Raw genomic sequence first — 27,666 nt, forward strand, 5'->3', positions numbered from 1 at the left:
GGTAGAGGAAGAAGAGATCAAATTGCCAACATCCGTTGGATCATAGAAAAAGCAAGAGAGTTTCAGAAAAACATCCATTTCTGCTTCATGGACTATGCCAAAGCCTTCAACGTGTGGATCACAACAAACTGTGGAAAATTCTTAAAGACATGGGAATACCAGACCACCTTACCTGCCTCCTGAGGAATCTGTATGCAGGTCCAGAAGCAACAGTTAGAACTGGACATGGAACAACAGACTGGTTCCAAATAGGTAAAAGAGTACATCAAGGCTGTATATTGTCACCCTGCTTATTTAACTTCTATGCAGAGTACATCATGAGAAACGCTGGGCTGGATGAAACACAAGCTGGAATCAAGGTTGCTGCAAGAAATATCAATAACCTCAGATACGCAGATGACACCACCCTTATGGCAGAAAGTGAAGAACAACTAAAGAGCCTCTTGATGAAAGTGAACGAGGACAGTGAAAAAGCTGGCTTAAAACTCAACATTCAAAAAACTAAGATCATGGCATCTGGTCCCATCACTTCATGGCAAATAGATGGGGAAACAGTAGAAAGAGTGACACATTTTATTTTCTTGGGCTCCAAAATCACTGCAGATGGCGACTGAAGCCATGAAATTAAAAGATGCTTGCTCCTTGGAAGAAAAGCTATGACCAACCTAGATGCATATTAAAAAGCAGAGACATTACTTTGCTGACAAAGGTCCATCTAGTCAAAGCTATGGTTTTTCCAGTAGTCATGTATCAGTGTTAAGAGTTGAACCATAAAGAAAAGCTGAACACCAAAGAATTGATGCTTTTATTTATTATTTTTTTTTTAATTTTATTTTATTTTTAAACTTTACAAAATTGTATTAGTTTTGCCAAATATCAAAATGAATCCACCGATGGGGAACACATGTATACCTGTGGTGAATTGATGCTTTTAAACTGTGGTGTTGGAGAAGACTCTTGAGAGTCCCTTGGACTGCAAGGAGATCCAATCAGTCCATCCTAAAGGAAATCAGTCCTGAATATGCATTGGAAGGACTGACGCTGAAGTTGAAGCTCCAATCCTTTGGCCATCTGATGAGAAGAACCAACGCTGGAAAAGACCCTGATGCTAGGAAAGACTGAAGGCAGGAGCAGAAGGGGTTGACGAAGGATAAGATGGTTGCATGGCGTCACCGACTGGATGGACATGAGTTTGAGCAAGCTCCGGGAGTTGATGATGGACAAGGCAAGCCTGGTGAGCTACAGCCCATGGGTCGTAAAGAGTCGGACATGACTGAGTGACTGAACTGAACTGAGCCATTTTATAAGATACGTTTAAGAAATGACATAACATATGCCATATCTCCTGTACAAGGCCAATGCTCAATAAAAAACAGTGATTAGTGTTGATTTTTGAGGTAATAAGCTCAAAAGCTTTCACACACAAGTGTATGGGATTCAGGGAGATTTCCTTAAAAATTACAGAGCAAATAAGTCAAGTTAGGCTTATAACCCACTCAACACCACCAGTAAAGCAGAGGGACCCTTCATACTGGGGAAAAAAGTGTTTATTTACAGGAAAGGGAGAAAGAACCACACTGAGTCTCATTTGGCCTTTGTTATCCTGGGCAACCTCAAAAATGCTGCACAGACTCACAGTACTCAGAGGTCTAATCTATAAAACCAAAATAACAGCGACTCACCTGAATAATACATCATCTCTCTTGACTCATCCAGCTGTGCCCCATATTTATGTCTTCTGGATGGGACATGAAACTTTACTGTTTAAGGTTATTATAAACAAACATGGTTTCACTTTCCTTTATATTTTCCTGATGGTCATAAAGGAGATTAATTCCCTGTTTGGAGCTGTGAGAGGGGTCAAGCGATTTGCCTGTTAGTGGCAAAGTTGAAACTAGAATTTAGTTTTCCAGATTCTCTCAGTTCAGTACTTTCTCTCTCACATGTCATATTAATACAATAAATATAAAATAAATATATTATATATAAGACTTCCCTGGTGGCTCAGACGGTAAAGCATCTGCCTACAATGCAGGAGACCCAGGTTGGATCCCTAGGTCGGGAAGATCCCCTGGAGAAGGAAATGGCAACCCACTCCAGTACTCTTGCCTGGAAAATCCCATGGACGGAGGAGCGTGGTGGGCTACAGCAAAGAGTCGGACACGACTGAGTGACTTCACTTTCACTTTCCCAAAAATAGTTGGAATAATCCTCCCACTCATTAGCAGGGTTTTGGCTGGGTTCGAGTCCCAGCCATGAGGGTTCCAGTCCCAATCTGAGCTAAATGGTTTCATGTCTGGTGGTGAAAGTAAAGTCCAATGATATAAGAACCAGTAATTCACCCTCAATTTCAATGAACTTTCAATGGAGAAATTTACAACTTTATAACTCACTAAGGGAAAATATTATCATTTCTATTCTCTCTATATATGGGTATATACACCATATAATGACTATATATGTGTATATATTTCTAGATACAGTACTCCTAACACAATGACTAACAATGAAACAATCTTGCCAAAAGTTAGAAAACAAATAGGAACAATCTCAAACCTGGGGAGGGCACTCTCTGTGCACTGAATTCTAAGAAAGAATGAGAAGGGAGGTGTAAGCTAGATTTTGAATGAAACTGTGAAGACTGTGGAGAGTACATCTTTCATGTTGGAGAATGGTAGACAGTGGGGTTAGAAAAAGCAACAGAGTGGAGGGAGCACAATGCCAACAGAAAGAGTTTTAACCTAATCTTCTGAGCAAACAGGAACTGAAGGTCTTGAGCAAGAAAACGGCACAGTCTTTGCAGTTAACCTGGCCACACTGTGGGTGGGCGTTCAAGGAGAAGAAGGCGTTAAGAGAACCCAGTTAGAACACTATCACGGCAATCCAGGCATCCCAGGAGAGAACTTTCCCATCTCCATGTATCTTGGGCTCCCCAGTTACAGCTTACAGGGAAAGAGTGGAAACGACAGATTCTGTTTTTACTTCTTTGATGTTGCTCTATTCCTGGATGCAAATTTGGCTCCGCATCTTGGCAATTTTCCTCTCCTCTTTATATATAGCCCAAATCTCCTGTCCCCAACACACTACTGCTTCCAGGTGAAATCGAGGTTACTCCCTTTAGTTCCTGGAACACTTCCATCTCCACCCCAACAGAACCTCCATGGAAATAAGTTCTGTTTTGTCAGACTTGTCACTTGAGCACTGAATTTAAATCATAGCATTTCAAAAATAGGCCACAACCATAAAGAGAAAAGCAAAGCAAAACAACACAGACATACTTTGCCAAATGCCATATTTGTATTGGGATCTGCTGCCAATTACCCACATCTTTCTTCACTCTGTCTAGTTTGAAATGGCTTGAGATCAAATCTCAACTTGAGCTAAGTTAATTAAACAGTGTTCAGGAGTTAACATTTAAAGAAAGTTATTTTAAGCAAGAGCACAATAGATCCAAGAGGTTAGTGTATGCAGCATATTTAAACCAATGTAATTTTAGTGAAACAGAAAGAACAACAATATACTTCTACAACAGTTTCCTGTTTGAGAAATTTTTATAGAGGTTTTATTTCCTATCTTAGTTTTGTTAACATTCTTTGTATAACTGTATCTTATAGCATATTGAATTTATGTGGTTTTAAATACAACCCGTGATTTTAAAATGCTAATCACTGAAATGAAAGCCATTTTAGTGAACTTTGTGGAGGAAAAACATATATATGGCCAGAAGATGATTTTCTAGGGTAATAAGTGTATTCAGTGTAATTTCTTTGTTCAGATACAGAAAGTGGTTCTCAGTTTTAGGATGCATTGTACAAGCATAACGATTTTACTAATATTTGATATATACATTCCTTATCATAATAAGGACAGTGATAAAATAGTATTAAAGAAAAAATATGACAGAACATAAATTACAGTAATATTCTCTTGTGATCTAGAGTAATTATAACTTGAGAATTACTGGCAATTGGAATCTAAATAAACCAATTCAATCATCCTTTAAAAAACAAAATCAATGTGGAGAAATAAAAGGCATTCAGCAGGAAGGTGGCAATTTCTTGTTCTATTTGGAGGAGGGTAGAATGACCGCATTATGAGTTATAATGAATTAACTCAATCACATAAAGTTATTCAACTCAATCACATAAAGTTATTCATGGCTCAGGCAAATTCCAAATTGGGTTTGTCTAATTTGTTAGAACCTGAATTCTCTCAAAAGTCACCTTTTGCCCAGTTAAGTCTTTCCAAAGTCCAAGGGAATTTCCTTTTAAACCTCTCCTTCCTTTCTGTAGTTCTTTTTCTTGGAATTCCACAGAATTCCTTGGAAAGGAAGACAGCAGTAAAACTCTCACTACTTCTCCACAGGGAGCCAGATGGGAGATTATGGAGATGCGCAAAATGGAGTCACCTTCCTGGCCTTGGCTGTTCAAATCTAGGGCAGTGCATTGACCTGGACCTCCACTAGTCTCTGCCTGAGGTGCCTGGAGGGTTCCCTGCTACCCACAAAACCAGGAAGGTTACAAGGAATGCAAATCAAATAGGGACCCTGTCAGGGTAGTCTTCCAGGAAGCATCTTTCCGCTTCCCCATCCGATGTCATAGCAAGGGCATTCCGTGACAGATATCCAAGGGAAATGATAAGACAGCAGGAAGAAAAGAGTCCAAGATACTGGAAAACATTAGATAATATAAAGTGGGAACTTTTGCAAAGACGAGGAGTCATATCATATTTCCTTGCTGGGATACTAACTCTGTTCATATTTCCTTTGTTTCTCTGCACAGCACCCCACCAACAAGAAATGAATGAAATGTTTTTTAAAAATTAATCTGGTACATCAGATAACAATTACATTCAATTCAACAAATTGATTAAACATTAAGAAATTTACCAAGGGTAACAAATTCTGACACTGAGATACACCAGTTTCTTCCTTGATGAAATTACCAAGGTGGAGTCCATAAGACTGTTCTGGAGAGGGTGGGAAGATTTGGGAGAATGGCATTGAAACATGTAAAATATCATGTATGAAATGAGTTGCCAGTCCAGGTTCGATGCATGATACTGGATGCTTGGGGCTGGTGCACTGGGACGACCCAGAGGGATGGAATGGGGAGGGAGGAGGGAAGAGGGTTCAGGATGGGGAACACATGTATACCTGTGGCGGATTCATTTTGATATTTGGCAAATCTAATACAGTTATGTAAAGTTTAAAAATAAAATAAAATTAAAAAAAAAATAAAAACAAAAAAAAACAACAACAACAAAAAAAAAAAAAAAAAAAAAAGAAATTACCAAGGTGGAAAGGGAAGAATACAACTTGAATGTAAGGTAGATACCATAGGAGAAGTACATAAAGAAGGGGGAGAGGTCGCATTTGGCTTCCTGAAAGATGTGGCCTTTGAAATAAAGGTTGAAAAGGATTTAAACAGGTAGAGATGGATGAAATGGGGAGGGAGTGCTCCTACCTCAGAACATGAGCAGGAGACTAAACGCGCACAGGGAACAGGTTTACGTAGCTGGAGCCTGAGACACAGGAGGGAAACTGAGAAGTACACTGGGACCCTATCCAAGAAGGCTCTGAATACCAGGTCTAGAGATCTGGACTCTCTCCTTTACAGCTGGGGAGTCATATATGTTTTTGAGCAGGGGAATTATCTAAGAGTTGTGCTTTAAAACAATCACTCTGGAAATGGATTTGTATGATAAATTGGAAGAAAAGACCAGAGAGGTAAGTTAGGAGACCACAACAACAGGCTGGGCAATATGTCCTGGCGCCAGTGTCCCTCAGCTCTTTTACCTATCAGTCCCTAAAAACTATCTCCACCTTTAATGCAACAAGAGCTAGCCAGCTCCAGCATGGCGGTCTCCATTCAGAAAGACTCTCACCAACTTCCCAGGTGAAATGCAGGGCTCTGGAGCGGAGCTGTCCTGATCTTCTGCAGAGGAGTAGCAGAAATTCTGTAGCATTCGCTTTCTTTACTTTTCCACTTGCGCAAGCACGTCCAGTTGCCTACTCTGCTCTCTTCAGCTCTGGGACAGGAAGTTCCTAGGGCTCTTGAGTCTGTTAGCATCCTGCATCTGAACAACGGGCTACTTCTCTCCCCTCTCTACCACAGAAACCAGAGCATCATGCTTTCGGTTTTGGTGCTACGTCTGTAATTTAGGTTTTGGTGAAAAAAGAACTTATCTTTATATCATAAGCTCAAAAAGCAAAAATGAAAAAGACTCAAGTATAATGCTGTCTTTATTTCCTAGTTCTAAAATTTAGTCAAAGAATAAAATTCATTTTTTTTTCAATCATGCAAAGGGTAAAAAATAGAAGTATTACAAGAAAAGGACTTTCTAACACATTAAAACCTCTGTGCATTTGCTCTTTGTCTTATATTTGCTGGTATTTGATCTTAGTAGCTCTCTTGTTGCAGCAACACAAAGACAGCAGTAACAATCTAATGTGTATCCTTCTACATCTTTCCCCAAGTCCTTGCTGATATATCAAAATATAGATACAGATAGAGGAGGCAACAGAGTTATCTCAAAGGTGGAATTTTTCTGTTCCCGTATCTTCGTCTTTACAAGAACAATAATACAGTGAGGACATCCCCCAAGTCACCAGCTATAGGATTAACTCATTTCTTTTCATAGCTATATAGCACTCCACAATACAGACAAATCACAATATATTCCATTATTCTCATGGCTGGGCACTCAGGTTGTTACTGGTTGGTGCCATAACCAACAGCCTCAGGGTATCTATCCTGGCCAGTGCATTTCACAGAAAAGTGCTACCAGAGCCGAAAGCATTCTCCGAGGACCCACTAGAGTGCCTGAAGAGCTATGAATGGTGGTTCTTAACATGGTAAAGGAGGCAGGGACCAAACCCAGCCCCAAGAAAAAGAAATGCAAGAAGGCAAAGTGGTTATCTGAGGAGGCCTTACAAACAGCTGAGAAAAGAAGAAAAGTGAAAGGCAAAGGAGAAAGGGAATGCAGAGTTCCAGAGAATAGCAAGGAGATGTAAGAAAGCCTTCTTAAGCGAACCATGCAAAGAAATAGAGGAAAACAGTGGAATAGGAAAGACAACAGATCTCTTCAAGAAAGTTGGAGATACCAACGGAACATTTCATGCAATGATGGGCACAATAAAAGACAGAAACAGCATGGACCTAACAGAAGCAGAAGAGATTAAGAAGTGGCAAGAATACACAAAAGAACTATACAAATAATGTCTTAAGGACCTGGATAACCACAATGGTAGGATTGCTCTCATACCATAGGAGAGACATCCTGGAGTGTGAAGTCAAGTGGGCCCTAGGAAGCATCACTATGAACAAAGCTAGTGGAGGTGATGGAATTCCAGTTGAGATTTTTCAAATTCTAAAAGACGATGCTGTTTAAGTGTTGCACTCTGTCAGCAAATTTGGAAAACCCAGCAGTAGCCACAGGACTGGAAAAGGTCAGTTGTCATTCCAATACCAAAGAATGGCAGTGCTAAAGAATGTACAAACTACCATATAATCGTGCTTATTTCACATGCTAGCATGGATATGCTCAAAATCCTCCAAGCTAGGCTTCAACAGTATGTGAACCGAGAACTTCCAGATGTACAACCTGGATTTAGAAAAGGCAGAGGATGCAAAGATCAAATTTCAACATTTGTTGGATCATAGAAAAAGCAAGGGAATTCTAGAAAAACATCTACTTCTGCTTCATAGACTACACTAAAGCCTTTGACTGTGTGGATCACATCAAACTGTGCAAAATTCTTAGAGATGGGAATACCAGATCACCTTACCTATCTCCTGAGAAACCTATATGCAGGTCAAGAAGCAACAGTAAGATTCGGACATGGAACAACAGACTGGTTCCAAATAGGAAAAGGAGTATGTCAAGGCTGTATATTGTCACCCTGTTCATTTAACTTCTATGCAGAGTACATCATGAGAAATGCAGGCTGGATGAATTACAAGCTGGAAACAAGATTGCTGGGATAAATATCAACAATCTCAGGTATGCAGATGATACTACTCTAACGGCAGGAAGTGAAGAGTAACTAAAGAGCATTTTGATGAGGGTGAAAGAGGAGGGTGAAAAAGCTGGCTTAAAACCATTCAAAAAACTAAGATCATGGCATCCGGTCCCATGACTTCATGGCAAATAGATGCGGAAAAAGTGGAAACAGTGACAGATTTTATTTTCCTGGGCTTCAAAATTACTGCAGATGTTGACTGCAGCCATGAAATTAAAAGACACTTGCTCCTTGGAAGAAAAGCCATGACAAACCTAGATAGCATATTAAAAAGAGACAAAGCTGTGGTACATATACACAATGGAGTATTACTCAGCCATTAAAAAGAATACATTTGAATCAGTTCTAATGAGGTGGATGAAACTGGAGCCTATTATACAGAGTGAAGTAAGCCAGAAAGAAAAACACCAATACTGTATACTAACGCATATATATGGAATTTAGAAAGATGGTAACAATAACCCTGTGTACGAGACAGCAAAAGAGACACTGATGTATAGAACAGTCTTATGGACTCTGTGAGAGAGGGAGAGGGTGGGAAGATTTGGGAGAATGGCATTGAAACATGTAAAATATCATGTATGAAACGAGTTGCCAGTTCAGGTTCGATGCACGATACTGGATGCTTGGGGCTGGTGCACTGGGATGACCCAGAGGGATGGAATGGGGAGGGAGGAGGGAGGAGGGAGGAGGGTTCAGGATGGGGAACACATGTATACCTGTGGCGGATTCATTTTGATATTTGGCAAAACTAATACAATTATGTAAAGTTTAAAAATAAAATAAAATTTAAAAAAAAGAGAGACATCACTTTGCCAACAAAGGTCCCTATAGTCAAAGCTATGGTTTTTCCAGTAGTCATGTATGATGTGAGAGTTGGACCATAAAGAGTGTCAAAGAATTGATGCTTTCAAATTGTGGTGCTGGAGAAGACTCTTGAAAGTTCCAAGAACAGCAAGGAGATCAAACCAGTCAAGGCTAAAGGAAATCAACTCTGAATATTCATTGGAAGGACTGATGCTGAAGTTCCAATATTTTGGCCACCTGATATGAAGAGCCAACTCATTGGAAAAGACACTGATGCTGGGAAAGATTGAGGGCAGGAGAAGAGTGCAACAGAGGATGAAATGGTTGGATGGCATCACCAACTCAATGGACATGAGTTGAGCAAACTCCAAGAGATAATGAAGGACAGGGAAGCCTGCCATGGTGCAATCCATGGGTTTGCAAGAGTCAGACATGACTTAGTGACTGAACAACAACTACAGGCTATAGGTTTATGAAATACGCAAAAGAAGTGTGTGACATAGTCCCTTCCTCAGACAGTACCAAATATAGCTGGGGAAGTAAGCCAAACCCACACCAAATAATTAAACTGTTTTAAGACTGGACTGAGCCACGTTCTACAGACTTTATACATGGAGTGCCAGGTTTTCCTCCAGCATGATGATATCTCAGAAGTCCCTCTAACCCTAATATTCTAAGAAGCTTCTCTGATTCAGAAAAGGAGGAAACAGGAAAGACTAAGAAGTCAAGGAGGTGTCTGTGGAGGAGGCAGGACTTTGATCAAGACCCAAGAACAGTTTAGATCAATGGAGAAAAAGAAATTGTATTTCAAATGAGCCAGGGTACACCATAGACTTGAGCCACGAATATGTTCAGGAGAGTGACACAAAGCAGGCCCTTCTCTAGGTCACAGCATTTCCAAACACGCCCTCTCCCAACTCCTCCACTCCCATCCAGCCTCGGCTTAAGGTATAAAGAATCCCAAATTTAGCTGCCACTGAGCACTATATTCACATGGAATCAAATGCACTACTTCCAGCCAGTGGGAGCTTGAAAATACTCCCCAGATGTCTTCTCTCCCTGTCCTCCACACACCCCTGCCCACCCCTGCATGTACACACACATCCCACCTTGTTCTAAGCCCTGTAAATAATAGTAGTTGTTTAAACTGCTTCTGTCCATCTGGGAAAGAACACGTATAACATGGAGGAAAGAAAAAATGAAGTTTCAGTGACTGTAATTGAACCAAAAAACTGAATTTGAGAATAAAAAACTGTTTAAAATGTTACTGATAAACTGACTACTACATTGTTAGTCTTTGACCCTATGTTGCCAAACTATGTTTGTAACTTACCAAGTTCATCTAAATATAGAGCACGTTTAATAATACCATGTTTTAAATTTTATCATATTGGTAACTAAGATTTGAGAGTTCCCTGTGTATGCTGGATATATTATGCCTTGATACTAAATATAAGTGGCTGTGACAAAGTTCTGAAAATGAATTCAGCAAAGTAAATTAATGTGCCTTTTATCTCAGAGCCTTGAGATTTAAAAGTTGCATGTAATTTTTAAAAGTTAGAATCACAGGGAAATTTATGCTTTTCTTTTTCTTTTCACTGTCCTTCCCAGTCTACAATTAGCTTTCAACACATTTTTTAAACTTAAGGAAAACAAGATTTACTCTCAGGATGTTTACTTGAACGCCAAGTTGAAAGACATAATCTTGACAGGCACAGTGCAGAAAATAAGGGCTTTTCATAAGGACAGGGAATTATTGAGTTTAAAGAAAACCTAATTTGCTTGTTGAAGCTGAAACTCCAATACTTTGGCCACCTGATATGAAGAACTGACTCATTTGAAAAGACCCTGATGCTGGGAAAGATTGAAGGTGGGAGCAGAAGGGGACGAGAGAGGATGAGATGGTTGGATGGCATCATTGACTCAATGGACATGAGTTTGAATAGACTCTGGATGTTGGTGATGAACAGGGAGGCCTGGCGTGCTGCAGTCCATGGGGTCGCAAAGAGTTGGACATGACTGAGCAACTGAACTGATTTATACTTTACAGTAGGAAGAAAAAAAAAAAAAAGCCCTTGACCTCCACTGTACCAGCACAACCACAAAGGCAACTGAGGTCTGAGACTGGGTACCAGGAAGGCAGCCAGTGTCTGATGCTTCCTACGGCTGGACCAACGATAACTGAGGTGGTACCTGTCTTGTTGGCTCCACATACCCTTTTCCTCACCAACACTCTCCCTGAAATTAGCTTTAAGCCTTTGACTGTGTGGATCACAATAAACTGTGGGAAATTCTGAAAGAGATGGGAATACCAGACCACCTGACCCGCCTCTTGAGAAATCTGTATGCAGGTCAGGAAGCAACAGTTAGAACTGGACATGGAACAAAACAGACTGGTTCTAAATAGGAAAAGGAGTACGTCAAGGCTGTATATTGTTACCCTGCTTATTTAACTTATATGCAGAGTACATCATGAGAAATTCTGGACTGGATAAAGCACAAGCTGGAATCAAGATTACTGGGAGAAATTTAAATAACCTCAGATATGCAGATGACACCACCCTTATGGCAGAAAGTGAAGAGGAACTAAAGAGCCTCTTGATGAAAGTGAAAGAGGAGAGTGAAAAAGTTGGCTTAAGGCTCAACATTCAGAAAACGAGGATCATGGCATCCGGTCCCATCACTTCATGGCAAATAGATGGGGAAACAGTGGAAACAGTGTCAGACTTTATTTTTGGGGACTCCAAAATCACCGCAGATGGTGACTGCAGCCATGAAATTAAAAGACACTTACTCCTTGGAAGGAAAGTTATGACCAACCTAGATGGTATATTCAAAAGCAGAGACGTTACTTTGCCAACAAAGGTCCGTCTAGTCAAGGCTATGGTTTTTCCAGTAGCCATTATGGATGTGAGAGTTGGACTGTGAAGAAAGCTGAGTGCCAAAGAATTGATGCTTTTGAACTGTGGTGTTGGAGAAGACTCTTGAGAGTCCCTTAGACTGCAAGGAGATCCAACCAGTCCATTCTGAAGGAGATCAGCCCTGGGATTTCTTTGGAAGGAATGATGCTAAAGCTGAAACTCCAGTACTTTGGCCACCTGATGCGAAGAGTTGACTCATTGGAAAAGACTCTGATGCTGGGAGGGATTGAGGGCAGGAGGAGGAGGGGACGACAGAGGATGAGATGGATGGATGGCATCACCGTCTCGATGGATGTGAGTTTGAGTGAACTCCAGGAGTTGGTGATGGACACAGAGGCCTGGAGTGCTGCAATCCATGGGGTCGCAAAGAGTCGGACACGACTGAGCGACTGAACTGAACTGACTCATATGAAGACCTCAGGAGTGCCTTTGCAAGTTAAACCTAGATTTGGGAACCTGCCCTACACATCTAACATCAAAACTCTTAGCAACTGTAACCCAGTTACCACACTACACTGCAGTGGTTTAAAATGTACCATATAATCATATTTCTTTAGAGATCACAGTCCCATTGTCCCAAATGAGGACTTTTGGCTGCCCTTCCTCCTCCCAGGGATAGAACTGGGCTTGGCCACAGGCAATAAAACCCGGGTCTCCTGTGATGGACATGGCCTGCCCGGACATGTTGAGGCCTGTCCCTGTTTCAGAGAGTCTGAGTACATTTGGCATGTATGATTACATTTGGCTTCTTGAATCATGACTGATCAAAAATGTTGAAATGAGGCCACTGAGGGAGGTAGAAAAATTATCTGAGAGGTCAGAGGCCTGGTTTTGCTCTGGCCCTAGTGAGCAGGTATAATAAAACTAGGGCAAGTCACAAAGCTAACAGAAACCTCAGTTTCCTCCCCACCAAGGGCGGGTTCAAAACAGTCAACTCTTCAAGAAAAAGAACAGGAAGACCAGATTTTACGAGGGAAAAAAATCCACTGAAGGGTCCAGGTGATGGTAAGCCCACTTTGCCATAGACCATGTTGCTCACAGCAAGGGAACTAGCAGGACCTGTCTGCTTGGAACCGGTCAGAGGATTGGGACAATCAAGAGTGTGCAGTTCTCAGTGCTTCTTTTATTTTTGAAAACCCACATTATGGGTACAGAAGAAATTTAGCTAATGATTCATAGCTGGGTTGCATATCAGAATCTCCTGGAGAAGTGGGTCCCACCCCATTGGACCTGATGCAATAAGTCAGAAATGGAAATTCTAGCAAAGGCTCTTGAAAAGACTTCCCAGGCAACCTACATGTAAATACATGTTTCCTCAAACATATATTTACCGAATCTGATCTTTCATATCGGTACCTTAGAAACAGTATACTTTTGACCCCATAGTCCACTTCAAGGAAACCATCCTATAGAAATAACTAGTGAAAAGTGGAAGTCCCTCAGTAGTGTCCCATTTGTGATCCCACAGACTATAGTCCATCAGGTTCCTTCTGTCTACAGAATTTTCCAGACAAGAATACTGGAGTGGGTAGCCATTCCCTTCTCCAGAGAAATAACTAGGTAAGTATGCTTACACTTTTTATAGAGAGATGTTCATACCAGTATTCATGATTGTAAAAATTAGAAAGGAAACAGTATAAAGGCTTAGGAAATGATTAAATAAGCTAAAATACATAAAGCCAAAAAAAGATACAGAAATAGGCACCAGGCACACAAAAAGATGTTAAACATCATTAGTCATCAGAGAAATGATGACTTTTGATTTGCAAAATCAAAACCACAGTGAGATACCACTTCAAATACACTAGGGATGGATAAAACAAAACAAAACAAATAGAAAGTGTTGGTGACAATCTGGAGAAATTGGAACATGGCTGATGCGGGTATGAAATGCTGTAGCCACTCTGGAAAACAATCTGGAGGTTCCTCAATAAGGTAAGCCTAGAATTCCTATACGACCCACAAATTCCACTCCAGGGTATATACTCAGAAGAACTGAAAATGGGTGTTCAAACAAAAACTTGTACACAAATGTTCCAAAAGGTGGAAACAACCCAATGTCCATCAGCTGATTAGCAGAGAGGCAAACTGTAGCATAGTCATAAAATTGAATTCATTTTCATGCATTGGAGAAGGAAATGGCAACCCACTCCAGTGTTCTTGCCTGCAGAATCCCAGGGAAGGGGGAGCCTGGTTGGCTGCCGTCTATGGGGTCGCACAGAGTCGGACACGACTGAAGCGACTTAGCAGCAGCAGCAGCAACTGTAAGAAAGGAATGACGTACAGTGACAGACGCTACAACATGGACAAACCTTGAAAACATTATGCTCAGTGAATAAAGACAAAGGTCATAAAAAGGGCACATGTTAAAGGATTCAATTTATAGGAAACATCCAGATTAAGCAAATTCATAGCGACAATATGCAGATCAGTGGTTGCCAGGGACTGTGAGAAGAGGGAGGGGAAGTGACTGCTTGATGGAGATGGAGTTTTCTTTTGGGGCAATGGAAATGATCTGGAACGAGGTTGTGGGGATAGCTGCACAACATCATAAATGCACAAAATGCCACTGAACTGCTCGCTGGTGACCTAGTAGTTAGGTTTCTGGGCTTTCACTGCCATGGGCCGTGTTCAGTCCCTAGCTGGGGAAGTGAAATCCCATAAGCCACATGATGTGGCCTAATGAAAATGGTTCAAATGGTAAATTTTATTCATAGTGTGTGTGCTTTACCACAACCAAGAAAAATGCACAATACATAAAAAAGAATATTTTCGTTATTAAAATTTATCTTTTGAGGTACATTAATAACAAGAGTGGAAAACATGGGAAAAGCAGCCTATGAAAATACTTCTAGTGTGATCCCAGCTTCTCAATATATAAACACGCACAGAAAAATAAGCACTGGAAGGAAACATGAAAATGTCAAACAGAGTATTGAGAGATACATTTTCTGTCTTACATTCTTCTGTAATGTCCACATTTTCTAATGTATTATTTTTATTATTAAATATCATTAAATTACTGTTAAATATTACTCTTATAATCATAAATTAAAGAACTATTTAAAAAGATGAGACAGCTTGACTCTCTAAAGTACAGATAGGAAAAGGTAACAGGAGGAATGAAAGGTGTAAAACACGCATGATGTAATGATTTCATTAGTGGGGGCAAGACAAAATTATGGAGGGTTCGAGACTTCAACAATCTGGAGAATTTACGTACCATCCAAAGCTGGAATTGTGGCTCCAGATCTTTTGAGTTTTCAAGAGATTCTGGAGCGCCAGACTTTCAGCAAAATGCCCTGGTTTTTAAATGTTGGCAACTTAATTCAATATTTTTTCAAACACCCCAAGCCAAACAAAACACATCTGTGGACCGGATGAAGCCCACAGGCGCCAGTCAGCAAACTCCAGTTTATAGGAACAGGAATGCTTAGCCTGGAAAAGAAAACCTTTGAAAGGACACAGTAGAGACTTCAAGCGTCTGAAGAATGGCTATGTGAAGATACGTGAACTTAATCCATAAGTCTCTAGAAGGCAGAATCAGAACTAAAGGCAGAACTTGGAAGCAGAATTAGGCCCAGTAGATAAGGAAGGGTTTCTAACATTACAGGAGCTGTCTAACAGTAAACAGAGCTCCAAAATGCAGCAAGCTGCACATCCCTGAGGGTTCCAGCAAGGGCTAAGGAAATGGGATTCCTGCTATGGGTGAGAAGCTGGACAAGGGTCAATGGTTCCCAATCAGGGCTGAGCATCAGAAATCTGAAAAAAAAAAAAAAAAAAAAATACAGATTCCTGGACCCCTTTCCAGAACCATGAGGTGAGGCCCAGGACTGTGTATTTTTAAAAAGCGTCTCAGCTGCCTAGCAGATGATTTAGAACCACCGCCATGAACCTGACTTTGATGCAGGAATTCTATGACTTTAATCCATGGCTTGACCTAGCTGGCAAGGAAGGCGAGGAGGGATGGAAGGAAGGAAGAACAACTTACTGGAGCTCGTTAGGGAGCAGGCTCTGTGCTAAATGCTTTCTTATGTCATCTCACGGAATTTTCACAGCAATTGCTGGACATCAAAAGCCATGATGTCCTCCATTCCATTTCCCAGAGAGAGAAACTGAGGCTAGGGACGTTTGAGTATGACCCAAGTTAACTGCCAGATACTGGGAAGATTTTTCTGGCTCTGAATCACATGCTGGTTCAACTCCACCACAATGCCCTCTTCTACCAGCTCAACTAACATCTCTCAAATGCCCCTGAGGAGCCAGGCAACGTGCCAGGCAGAGGAGATTCAGTAGTGATTAAGACACAGTCCCCAGCCTCAGGAAATTTTGGAATCTAGTGAGGCAGAAAAGTAAGTAATTACATCACAGTGAGAAATAGGGAGTCAGACAGGAGGGGCACCCAACTCAGCTCTTAGTTATCAGGGAAGGCTTCCAGGAGGAGGTAACATCAAACCCCGGGTCCTAAGGTGAAAAGAGAAAAGGAAGTCCAGGCTGAGGGTGCAACACTTGCAGAGGCACAGAGGCCAGTGGGAGCCTAGCAGGCATGGGGAAATGCGGGCAGTTCAGAGTGGCCGGAACAAGGGATACAAGGAGATGAGTGGCAGGATGTGGGACTGGCCGAGTGGGCAGGGTAGAGCCCCAAGCACTCATATGATATGCTAAGACTTTATCATGTATCCTCAGGGAAACAGAAAGGGTTTAGGTTTACCACAAAGGAGTGATGTATTCAGAATCACATCTTACAAAAGATCAGACTGGCTGAGGTGTGGAAATGGATTGGCAGGGCAGGACTGACCAGAAGCAAGGGGACCACATGGAGGGCTAAGGTAGTAATTTCAGCTGAGGGGGTAGTTATCCTCACCAAGACGATGGCAGAGAGGATGCTATGAAGCAGAGAGATGATCTGTGCCCCTTCCTCCCTGCCTCCCTCCTTTCCCTCTTTCTTTCTCTCTGTAAATAACGTTATGGAGCCAGGCTAAGCACTGGCCACTCTTCCAGACCTAGACATACAAGAATGAGCAAAAACAAACATAGTCTTGCTGTCATGCAGTTCACTTTATGCTGGGCAGAGGATGTTTGTAGAAGCGTTTTTAAAAATATTAAATAATATACCAAAAGTATACTGATTGATTATGCTATCAATAATTATATCATAGTTAAAGGACATTAGGGGGCTGGCTCCTCCCTCCTCCATCATCAATTCCAAAAGAATCATTAAGTATAAGAGTCCCGTAAGATATATCTGAAAAATTATATCCACAGTAGCCCTGTACTCTCCAGCATTATGTTTCTAATATTCATATGTGAGGATATAAAGCAGACTGCCTACTCTTGGTATATTTCATTCATGCAAAGTAAAAAGAGTTTACCTCCATTTTAATACATTTTTCCTTAAACAGAAGTGATTGGCTTAAAAAATGGGTATGTCCTGTTTAAATTAATAAATTAGAAGAATTATTAACAATTTACTAAATGTGGCCTCATACTAAATTAAATGAAAACCCTTCTTGCTGTATTCAGGATAGATACCAGGTGGTCTGGGAACAAGTTTGGACTTATCCAAAAACAGACCACAGAACAAGCAGCCAGAGAGTCACAACTTTGTTGAGGGGTGGTGGGTTCTGAAGGGTCTCCCTGCTCAGGGTCTTGCAGATCTGAAGGGGACTCTCAGTGGTCTGACCCACTGTCTCCAGAAGTCTGCACATTCCAGGTCCTGAATAACCCTTCAGTCTCCATGCTGGGTCACCCATGAAACCTGGATGTTCCTATTATACTAGAGAGTCCTTGTGGTTTAAGTCACAGCCACGACATTCTTTTCATTCCTTTACTTGATTCCAGTATAAGAATGACCCTTGATGTCCTAGATGTCCATCAGCAGATGAATGGATAAGAAAGCTGTGGTACATATACACAATGGAGTATTACTCAGCCATTAAAAAGAATACATTTGAATCAGTTCTAATGAGGTGGATGAAACTGGAGCCTATTATACAGAGTGAAGTAAGCCAGAAAGAAAAACACCAATACAGTATACTAACGCGTATATATGGAATTTAGAAAGATGGTAACAATAACCCTGTGTACGAGACAGCAAAAGAGACACTGATGTATAGAACAGTCTTATGGACTCTGTGGGAGAGGGAGAGGGTGGGAAGATTTGGGAAAATGGCATCGAAACATGTAAAATATCATGTATGAAACGAGTTGCCAGTCCAGGTTCGATGCACGATACTGGATGCTTGGGGCTGGTGCACTGGGACGACCCAGAGGGATGGTATGGGGAGGGAGGAGGGAGGAGGGTTCAGGATGGGGAACACATGTATACCTGTGGCGGATTCATTTTGATATTTGGCAAAACTAATACAATTATGTAAAGTTTAAAAATAAAATAAAATTTAAAAAAAAAAAAAAAAAGATGGAGGAACATTTAACTCTTGCTGGGTAAGTAGCCTGTCTACCATCTTTGGAGAGGAGCTTCCACATCTTCTTTATTGATCTTTATCTGAGAATTTTCTTCATAAAAGTACTTAAAATTTGTGTTGCTATAGCAATTTGTATGTTTTTTTTTTTCTTTTATGGCTTGCTTACTAAGCAGTTATTGCTAATATGAAGGAAAAATATTATCTTTGATATATTTTATATTCAATCACCTTACTAAGTGGTCTAAACTGATTCTAAGTACTTATTATTTTAACATCCTGGTTCTCCTGAGAGGAAATCATACTATCTGAAAATAAAGATTTTTTTCTCCTCTTAAAAAAAAAAAAAAGAATGACCCTTGATTAAACAGCTGTCCTTGTGGATAGCACATTAAGCTGCTTCTCTTTTAGAGGTGATTTTAGTTTCTCTTTGACTTCTCAGATGTCTCCTCTGATCTTTTATCATCCTAGCATCTCAATGGCAAGCAAGAAAAACAACACCTTAACAAACAAATGTGTTCTTTCCCCTTTCCTTTTTTTAAACACCAACTCAAGTAGTTTGCACTGAAATCAAGTCACTGAGGAAGCCCTCTTGTAATTTCTTCTTTCACCATGATGATCTTTCATGGCTGTGTTGTACACTTTTCCTTGGTCCACCAGCCAAGGGAGGCATATTACTACTGGTTTGTAGTACTGAGTCAAAATCTGCTTTCCCAGGAATGTTACAGAAAGAAAGAACTCATGTCCCAAATGGTTCAATAATCCTAATCTTTGCATTTGGCAAATTAGAGAAAAATATAAATGAAGACAAGATATAAATTCCCTGAGTACTTATGGGCCAGCCTCCAAAGAGAATCAGCTTATAAAAAATATATCAGATTTCTAAAAGTAAAATTTAAAGTTCTCCTCCCCCTTTTATACATTATACAACAAGGAAAGAAGAAGAGGAGATGCCAAATGGTGATGGGAGCTTTTGTTGCTATTATTGGGTTATGGCTGTATAGTAGTCTTGAATAGTATTGATGAACTTAAAAAAAAAATTGCTTCCCTCAAACTTTCTAAATATATTTTATTTTATTCTGGATGTTCAAAGAGATGCTCAAGATTTGTTAAACATTTTAGATATTTTCTACCTAACTCCACAGAAGAGCCTCAAAACCAAGGTATGACATAAACCTGCCTTCAGGTGCCCTAGTGGAGAACACTTGATACCAATAACCACCCCACACACACATCAACAGTACAGAACCAAATGGAGGTCGTAGAGAGCTGGCCAGTTTCCCCTAAATTCACTGAAAATTTTACCTGCGTATCTAACCCCAAGTCTCCTCCCACACTGGGGAAGAATAGAGGATAAACAACACTTGAGCAAAGAGCTGTTAGCCCTTCAACCTTCGACATCTGAAGACTAGTTCAGTTTCCCAGTGGGAGAGGTGAGCTGGCAAAGCTAAACCATGCCACACACCGTGTGCCTATTTTTCAGGAATGGCTTTCATTTTAGTGCTTTCAAATGGGTTCTAATGGTAACCTTGGAGAAGAATAACCCGAAACTCCATGTAAATGACCCATTTTCTCCAGGATGTTTTTCAGCTTCTCTCAGAACATAGTGTGATTCATCCATTAGGCTATCTGGAAAATAGGCATTTAGAATAAAGGCAAAGTGGATACAACAGCCAGTACTAGTAGAGACAGCTCTCTGGTTTGCTTTGTGCTGTTCAAGTGATTCAGGAATGCAATTCATTTCCTTGCCTACAGTTCACATGCTCATAGTTCTTTAAAGATGAAAAGGCAAGATGTTCTGAGTAGTTCTCTGAGTGGACCAAATCCTGATGCTGTTTAGGCACTCCAGGATTCAAAACCCTGACTTTGTAAGAATTCTTAATCATTCATGTGAATGGACCCCAAGAAAAGGATAATTATGAAATCTACAGAAAATGAGTTTTAGTTGGCGTCATGCTTTAGCCCTGCTAAATCACTGACCAGAGTAACCTGGCCTGAAAACCTTCTTTGATACCCTTGCCGGGGTCCAGCTCCAGCACTGACTGCTCTCAAGTGGGAGAGCAAATAAAGAGAGAAATGATGACATGACTAAAGGCTAGAGGGTTGGAGAAAGGCATGACAAATAATGTAGTCAGCACTGCACTTCTCTTCCTGTACCTGTGTAGACATCACTAATCAAGCATGACATGTTTTTCAATCTCAAACAGACCTTCAGAAACTTTCTCAACAACTGAAGTACTCCAGGCAAAGACTAGCAATCAAGAACAGTTGATCTATTTGCCACTCTGATTTAAGAGAAAGCTAGACAATCCAGTGGATACAGACGAAGAAGAAAAGTTCTTTTATTTAACTATTTTATTTTCCTCTAAGAACTGGAATACTTTATAGAAATCACCATGAAAAGCTAGAAAGAGTTAAGCACTAAACGTTGCTTCTGATTTTAGAAAGATGAACAGACAAGTAAGTTGCCTCAGCACACAGCCCAAGATGCCTAGGAAGCAGAACAAAGAATCAGAGCAAGAATTTCTGTTCACGAGGAAATGAAAACAGGCTGCATCTACAAGGTAAGGGTTGCTGGAGAGAAAGGGCACTTTGGGGCCTCACCTGGGGGACCATGGGCAAAGCAGGAAACTGCTCAGAAACCATAGGAACCCGTTCCTACTACCGGAAAGACTTCTCTTAGTTGCAGAAATTCCCTTAGGTTAAAAGTTTCCCCTTTAGGCTGAAATCACCTCTGAGTTAGAAGGTTATCACTTAGTCACATCTTATGGAGAATTAGTTTTTCTTTTCTTCTGACTCCTGAACAAAGACAGCAGCAAAGGCAGGATAGGTGTTTCCAACACAGACAAGGAAAGAAAGTAAATGTGATTTGGAGCCTCCTGAGAAGGGCTGCCCTGGATTGAACACTGGGCTTGGGGACTGGAGAACATCCGTGAGGGGCATTTTTTGATGAGTTACTACATGCCAAGCACTTTTGCTTCCTCTTTACCACCAACAGTGAGTTATTATTAACACCGTCCTTTTACAAATGAAGTAAATGAGGCTCTGAAATTTAAAGTAACCTGATCAACGATAGAAAGGTAGCGAAGGGCTAAGGCAGGACCCAAATCTGGATCTGTGTGGTCCCAACACTGGTGCCCTCCTCACTATGCTGAGCTGCCTCCTTGGGAAAGGCATCAAAGACACACTTGGCACCCTCGGAAATGTTCCTTAAGGCTGATGCCTATCTTACTGCATCACCCTCTTCCTGAGATTAAGAAGGAAACAAATTCTACTCTTAGAAGCTAGGTCTTAAAAGAGGACGGCCCCACCTGTTGGAACATCTTAACTTGGAGAGATTAGGGCACTGGGGCTAGGTGGACTAAAATGTCATGTATCGGCTTCCTTTGGCTCAGATGTCATTCCTCCTGCATGGAGAGATGCAGCTTCAAAGGAGGTCAGAAACTGAAGCTGAGCGTGGCCTCAGCTCTGCGCAGAGAAGAGTGAAATGTGTGAGGGACAAATGTCCTCCTGTGGCCTCTGATGCAGCACAAAGCACCCAGGGTGGAACCTGCTCGGGTCTGTGTTGTAGCCTATGAGCTAATCCTGAACTGCTCCCTCCGTGGGTTCACCTAGGACTCCAGACACTCCGTCACGTTCTGGAGGCTCCATTGCACACCTGTATGCCAAAACAGGATGTCAGGCCAGGGGGATGCTGGTCCCTTCACGAAGGGAAGCCTATGTTGCCCACTCTGATGCCATGAAGCAGGCCACAACCATTTCCACCACTCTTCACATTTCTCATAACTGGACTATTCACCCCCAGGATTCTGACAAACCACAGGCTCTGCCCTTCGAGCAGGCCCAAGGAAACCCAGGATTAATGCCCACCATGCTGGCGTCCCGGGCAGGCACACACAAGGGGTGACAAGTGATACAGAGTGCTTCCAGGGTGACCAATAACACAGAGGGGCTACTGGCGGGAGCAGGGGGCAGCGAGGAAGGCAAGCAACGTGCACTGCGCCCTTCCTACCTCTCAGACAACCGTACCAAGGAGCCAGAGTTCAACCAGGCCTGTTTCAACTCTTCCTCCAAAGTCCGTGTAACAGAAGACAAGAGTGAAAGTGTCCCTCTGGGTGGCTGCCTCAAAAATAATTTAACTTACATTTCCTGTAAATTTTGCAGCCTACGCCTTGATATCTCCATTAGTTTCACTGTAAAAGAATAAAATAATGTTTTTAGGTGACTGACAAAAAAAGTTAACTGCCTGGGAAGATAAATCACATCAATCCTGTGGATTGTGTGGACGCTGGCATATTTGAGGCATCCATCCTGGCATCCATATCAAGGAACACAATTTTGGACCAAGTCAGGGCCATACTGTCCTGCTGCCCCACCCCACCACAAGATTCTCCCTGTTTACCAACTTGGGAGAGTTGGGGTGTTAAGTAAGAAAGGCAGGAGGTTATAAACCATAACCCAGACAAGAGGGATAGTGAGAGACAGCAAGCAGGAGGTGACACAGCACAAGGAAGCCCCACAAAAGGTCAACTGTCAAGGCCAAGAGAGGCAAAGGAACACACACGATGGGGACCCGACACTTTGCCGTCTTCTCCAGATTTGCAACCATCACTCTAATGATGAAGGATTGGGAATCATAAGTCAATTCTCATGCACAGGAATGCACTTTGTTGAGTCTGTCTGTCTGTCATACACATAGACACACACACACACACACACACACACACAATCTACTGCCATCACTTTGGGAGAAGCAGAGGAGGTATTACAGGCACGCAGATCCTGAGACTTGAGAAACTGGAATGAGGGGGTGCTGGTGCCAGTGGATGCAGAAGATACCACACATCAGGGAGCACTTGAGCTGAGTTTGAAACCAGGCAGGTGGTGATGCAGTGAGACCACACTGGCATCAGATGAGAAGGTCAACTGGCCTCTGAGGTTGGTTATCATAAACCAGTACCCATGTGAGCGTGGAGAGCAGATAGCTCTCAGAGAAACTATTTCCATCATAGTCTCAAACCAAGAACCCCAAATGAGCATTTTCTGCACCACATACTTAAGTCCTTATAGGTGTGATGATCTAATCAACCCCGTGTTGCCTAGGCAAAGGCACATCTTCAAAGTCTAACCAAGACCATAAGTTCCAGAAGAGCAGACACAGTCACCATCGTGTCTCTAGCTCCGAGCACAGAGTAGGCTCTCAATAAATCTCTGTTCATTGAATGTAGAGAAAGGAAAGTTATTGCATTTATTATAGATTAGTTTCAAAATAACACATTCCTTTGTTCTGCCTCTTCTACTCTGCTTTCACAGTGTGTGTTAACCAATAAGATCACTGGAGGGTCTCACAGAAGAACTTCTCCATGGGTAAAAATTTGGCATCATGGCAACCGCTGTCACATCACACATGCTTTCTCTCAAAAGAATTCAGTAACACCTACGCGAAGGAGGGAGGCAGACATGTACACACGAGCCAGCCAACCCACCCGATGACCTCACGCCCCAGGGTGAGGGAGAGAAGAGAAGGCAGCATCCCTCCTCAGCTCCCTCAGTCAGTTGCAGCCCACTGTGCTCCTCCCAGTGTGCACACCTCAGACCTGAGTGGGACTCTGGTGTTTAAGGAAACATTTTTCACACACATCAGCCCCCACACACAAGCCAACTGCCTGTCTGGTGTTCAAAGAAAGTGCAATGCGTTCCAACTCTGCAGGCAAAACAGGCTGTGTTGGCCTCCCTGACAGACAGAGCATGGGCCTCCAACGTGGGGCTTTCCAAAGAGACTATCAAAGTTAATTTTTGACTCAATGTGACTTCTGCCTCATATACACATCAACAAATCTAGCCACTTGCTAAGCCCACCACCCACAACAAGAATAGGCTGAATAAGGAGTACCTTCCAAAGGAGAGGACTAGACCGTCTTCTTCCAAAGTGGTCTACAAAAGAAGTGGTGGTAATGTAGAAAACACTATTTCTGGCATGGATTACGATTCAGTACATGTTCTTCCAACCATCTTTCTGGTTTTTCTAAAATGAACCAAAATAATATTTGCATGGTGACTATTCTACAGCAAGACTGCTTGGAATTTTTCTACATTTCTTCTAATTGATTTCAGCACATGTTACTTCAAGACCTCTATTAAATATATTAAACATATTTAACCTTAGCTAAAATAAATCTGGCTAATTAAATGATATAATGAACAGCTCATTAGCAGAGCACTGGTAAATATTTCTCTACTCCGGCTAAGCAAGGCTTATTATACACTTGAGCACTATGTGATCTTATCATACCACAATTATCAGCCTTATATGCTAAGCCTAAGCATAAAAAAATCTGTAATTGAACCAATAATGGAATTGGACCTGTCCATTTCTAAGCTTTTGGTGACTGGTTCACATGATCTTTTAATGGCCAATTTAAACTAACTGTAAGTTTTCATAAACAAGACAATTCAACACTCTTAATGATCTGTTTTATCAGACTTTCTGAGTAAACAAGCTTAGAAATTTTTCTTCCCTTGTTAGAAAGATACATATCTCAACCACAGTCACTTTAAGAGATTAAATGTTTGTGTCTTTGGGAGCATAAAATCTTTCCTAAAACATATTTTAGATTTCATTATGCCATTTATTTTAGGATCACTGTAAAGCAATCCAATCACTTTAAGGAATAAAGAATCATAGAATAAGATGGAGGTTGCAGCTGAAGGGTACATTTGAATGAGCTATATATATATATATATTAACATCCTTTATTCCTGTAATTTTGTTGGAAATTGTCATAAGAAAACAATCAGGGATGAGCACAAAGATTTGTGTTCAAGATATTTATTGGGGTGCTATTTATTATAAAAAAATAATTGGAATCTTAATAATCTTAGTGTAATGAAATATGGCACACATCCAAATAGAATATTATATACCTATCAAAAATAACCTTTCAATATGTATGGCTGAGTCCCCTCGCTGTTCACCTGAAACTATCACAACACTGTTAACTGGCTATACCCCAAAACAAAAAGTTTTAAAAAATAATATTTCAAAGAATCTTTAAAGACTTGAAGAAATATTTGTTATATAAGATTGCTGCTGCTGCTGCTGTGGAGAAAAAAAATAAACAAAACCATATCCAAGGCCTAGCAAACAGCATACACGTAAAAATAATTTTGTCACACCAAGTAACACATACAATGAGCTAGCAAACAAACCTGTATTTTAAAGTACATATACACAAATAAGCATAAATAAAACAAAAAAATATCAAGAAGCCAATAGTATTTCTCTTGGTGATTAGATTACAAATGAATTATTTTCTCCTTTTTTCTTTTTCTCATGTGTATATTCTAAATTTACAGTTAATAATCATGACTGATACAGTTGGGAGAAAAAGGAAACATTTTAAAAACTAAACATGAAAACAGATGTCTAAATGAAATTACAAGTCAGAAAGAGAAAAACAAAGATCGTATATTAATGCATATATGTAGAATCTAGAAAATGGTACAGACGATCTTATTTGCAAAGCAGAAACAGAGACATAAACATAAAAAACAAATATATGGATAAGAGGGAAAACAGGGGATGGGAGGAAGTGGGAGATTGGGATTGACACATATACACTATTGATACTGTGTATAAAATAGATAACTAATCAGAGCATACTGTATGGTACAGAGAACTCTACGCACTGTGGAGACCTGAACGGAAATGAAGTTCAAAAGGGAAGGGATATACATATACATATGGCTGATTCATTTTGCTGTACAGCAGAAACTAACAAGACATTGTAAAGCAGCTATTCTAAAATAAAAATCCGTTTTGTTTTTTTTTTTAATAAATGAAATTACTTTTTAAATGAAATTTTTGAAGCGTAACTAGAACACAGAAGCCCACTGACACTGTCAGGTACAGTAGAAGCAAAGTCTCAGGCCAGAGATAAGGGCTGCTTCTCCCCAGATGGGTGCTCCAAGTTAGGCCATGCCAGAATTCAGGGACTGGAAAAACCAACTAGATAGCCAGTGGGAATTTGCTGCCTGACACAGGGAGCTCAACCCAGTGCTCTCTGACAACCTAGAGGGGTGGGGCAGGGTCAGAGATGGGAGGGAGGTTCAAGAGGGAGGGGACATATGTATACCTGTGGGCTGATTCATGTTGATGTATGGCAGAAACCAACACAATATTGTAAAGCAATAATCCTCCAATAAAGTAACAATTTTTTAAAAAAGCAAGTTGATATGTTATCATTAGTTTTATATCAGCGCTTTCAATGTTGAGGTAATATATTAAATCTAAGAAAATCAAGGTAGCTTATTTCACCCTGTTTACTGAAAACCACTAAGAAGTAAATTTGTTGTTGTTGTTCAGTCACTGAGTCATGTCTGATTCTTTGAGACCTCATGGACTGTAGCAGGCCAGGCTCCTCTGTCCTCCACTATCTCCTGGAGTTTGCTCAAGCTCATGTCCATTGAGTCACTGAAGCTATCCAACCATCTCATCCTCTGCCACTCTCTCCTGCTTTTGACTTCAATCTTTCCCAATATCAGGGTCTTTTCCAATGAGTCGGCTCTTCATACCAGGTAGCCAGAGTACTGGAGCTTCAGCATCAGTCCTTCCAAAGAATATTCAGGGTTGAAGTAAATAGCCAGCTCTAATTTTTCAACTGATGCTTTTTCTCACTTTTGAGAAAGAAAAAGCCATTCTGATTGGCATTGGCTGGACTATAGAAACCCCAGTTTGGGGCAATATGAGGGTCTCTTGGTGCAGGGGTTAAACCAGTACCTCAGTTTAACACTTGAAATGGGGAAGTGTGAGGCACTGAATCTATAGTTTCCAATTTAATCCATGCCTAAACCCACAGATTAGATGACATCTCCCCAGATAATTTTGATGGCCTCAAATGGTTTCAATTAAGTGAAACAAAACATTTCTATGTATTTTTAATGAAGAATAAACACATTCTTGGTTGACCAAGTATATGGAAAAAAATATCTGGTACTTTAAAAGATACATATTAAGCCCTGTGACTAAGTAGCCGTTTAATTAAAGTATTAATAAGTGTCTCAACATAAATCCTACTGGCAAGGGGGTATACAGTTTTAGAAATCTACTGGCAGTTAGGTCTTTGGTCCTAATTTTGTGGCAACAAACAGAGATCCTAACAGCCAAGACATATTGGAGGTCTTTAAAACCTTTAAGCTTTTGTGTCAGGATTCACGAGGCTGCTTCCTCTGCATTCTTGTCTCAATTTGTATTCAAGTTCTCAACCTTGATGAATAGCAGCACCTGTCAGTTCTCTGTCAAGCAGCTAGGACGTAGAGGAAAAAACACAAAGAGTCACACAGACCTGTATTCAAGGATTTGCTCTGCCCCTTGCCACCTCTGAAACGTCGCCTCTGGATGCCTGTTGTCTTATTTGTAAAACCAAAAGATCACCCGGCTCTTCTGGCTATAACTCATGTGAAGGTACAGAGAACAAAGTCATCATTTAAAATA

At 40.9% G+C, this 27,666-nt stretch overlaps 1 protein-coding gene across 12 annotated transcripts in view; it reads right to left on the reverse strand.

The window, feature by feature from the left end:
- ANKRD44 (ankyrin repeat domain 44) overlaps positions 1–27,666 on the reverse strand; it is a 314,414-nt gene that overhangs the window by 193,325 nt on the left and 93,423 nt on the right. Inside the window, exon 2 of one of the 12 annotated variants that reach the window (XM_044936838.1) lies at positions 24,067–24,107. The exons of 9 other annotated variants lie outside the window; for them this stretch is intronic. In XM_044936838.1, coding sequence (XP_044792773.1) covers positions 24,067–24,107 — 41 coding nt within the window. Of the gene's footprint in view, positions 1–22,185; positions 22,207–24,066; positions 24,199–27,666 lie in introns of those variants that run through there. 2 more of the 12 variants (XM_025277924.2, XM_044936841.1) reach the window with 2 other exon arrangements.

This window comes from Bubalus bubalis, chromosome 2 (genome assembly GCF_019923935.1).
Source record: "Bubalus bubalis isolate 160015118507 breed Murrah chromosome 2, NDDB_SH_1, whole genome shotgun sequence".
NCBI classification, from domain to species: Eukaryota; Metazoa; Chordata; class Mammalia; order Artiodactyla; family Bovidae; genus Bubalus; species Bubalus bubalis.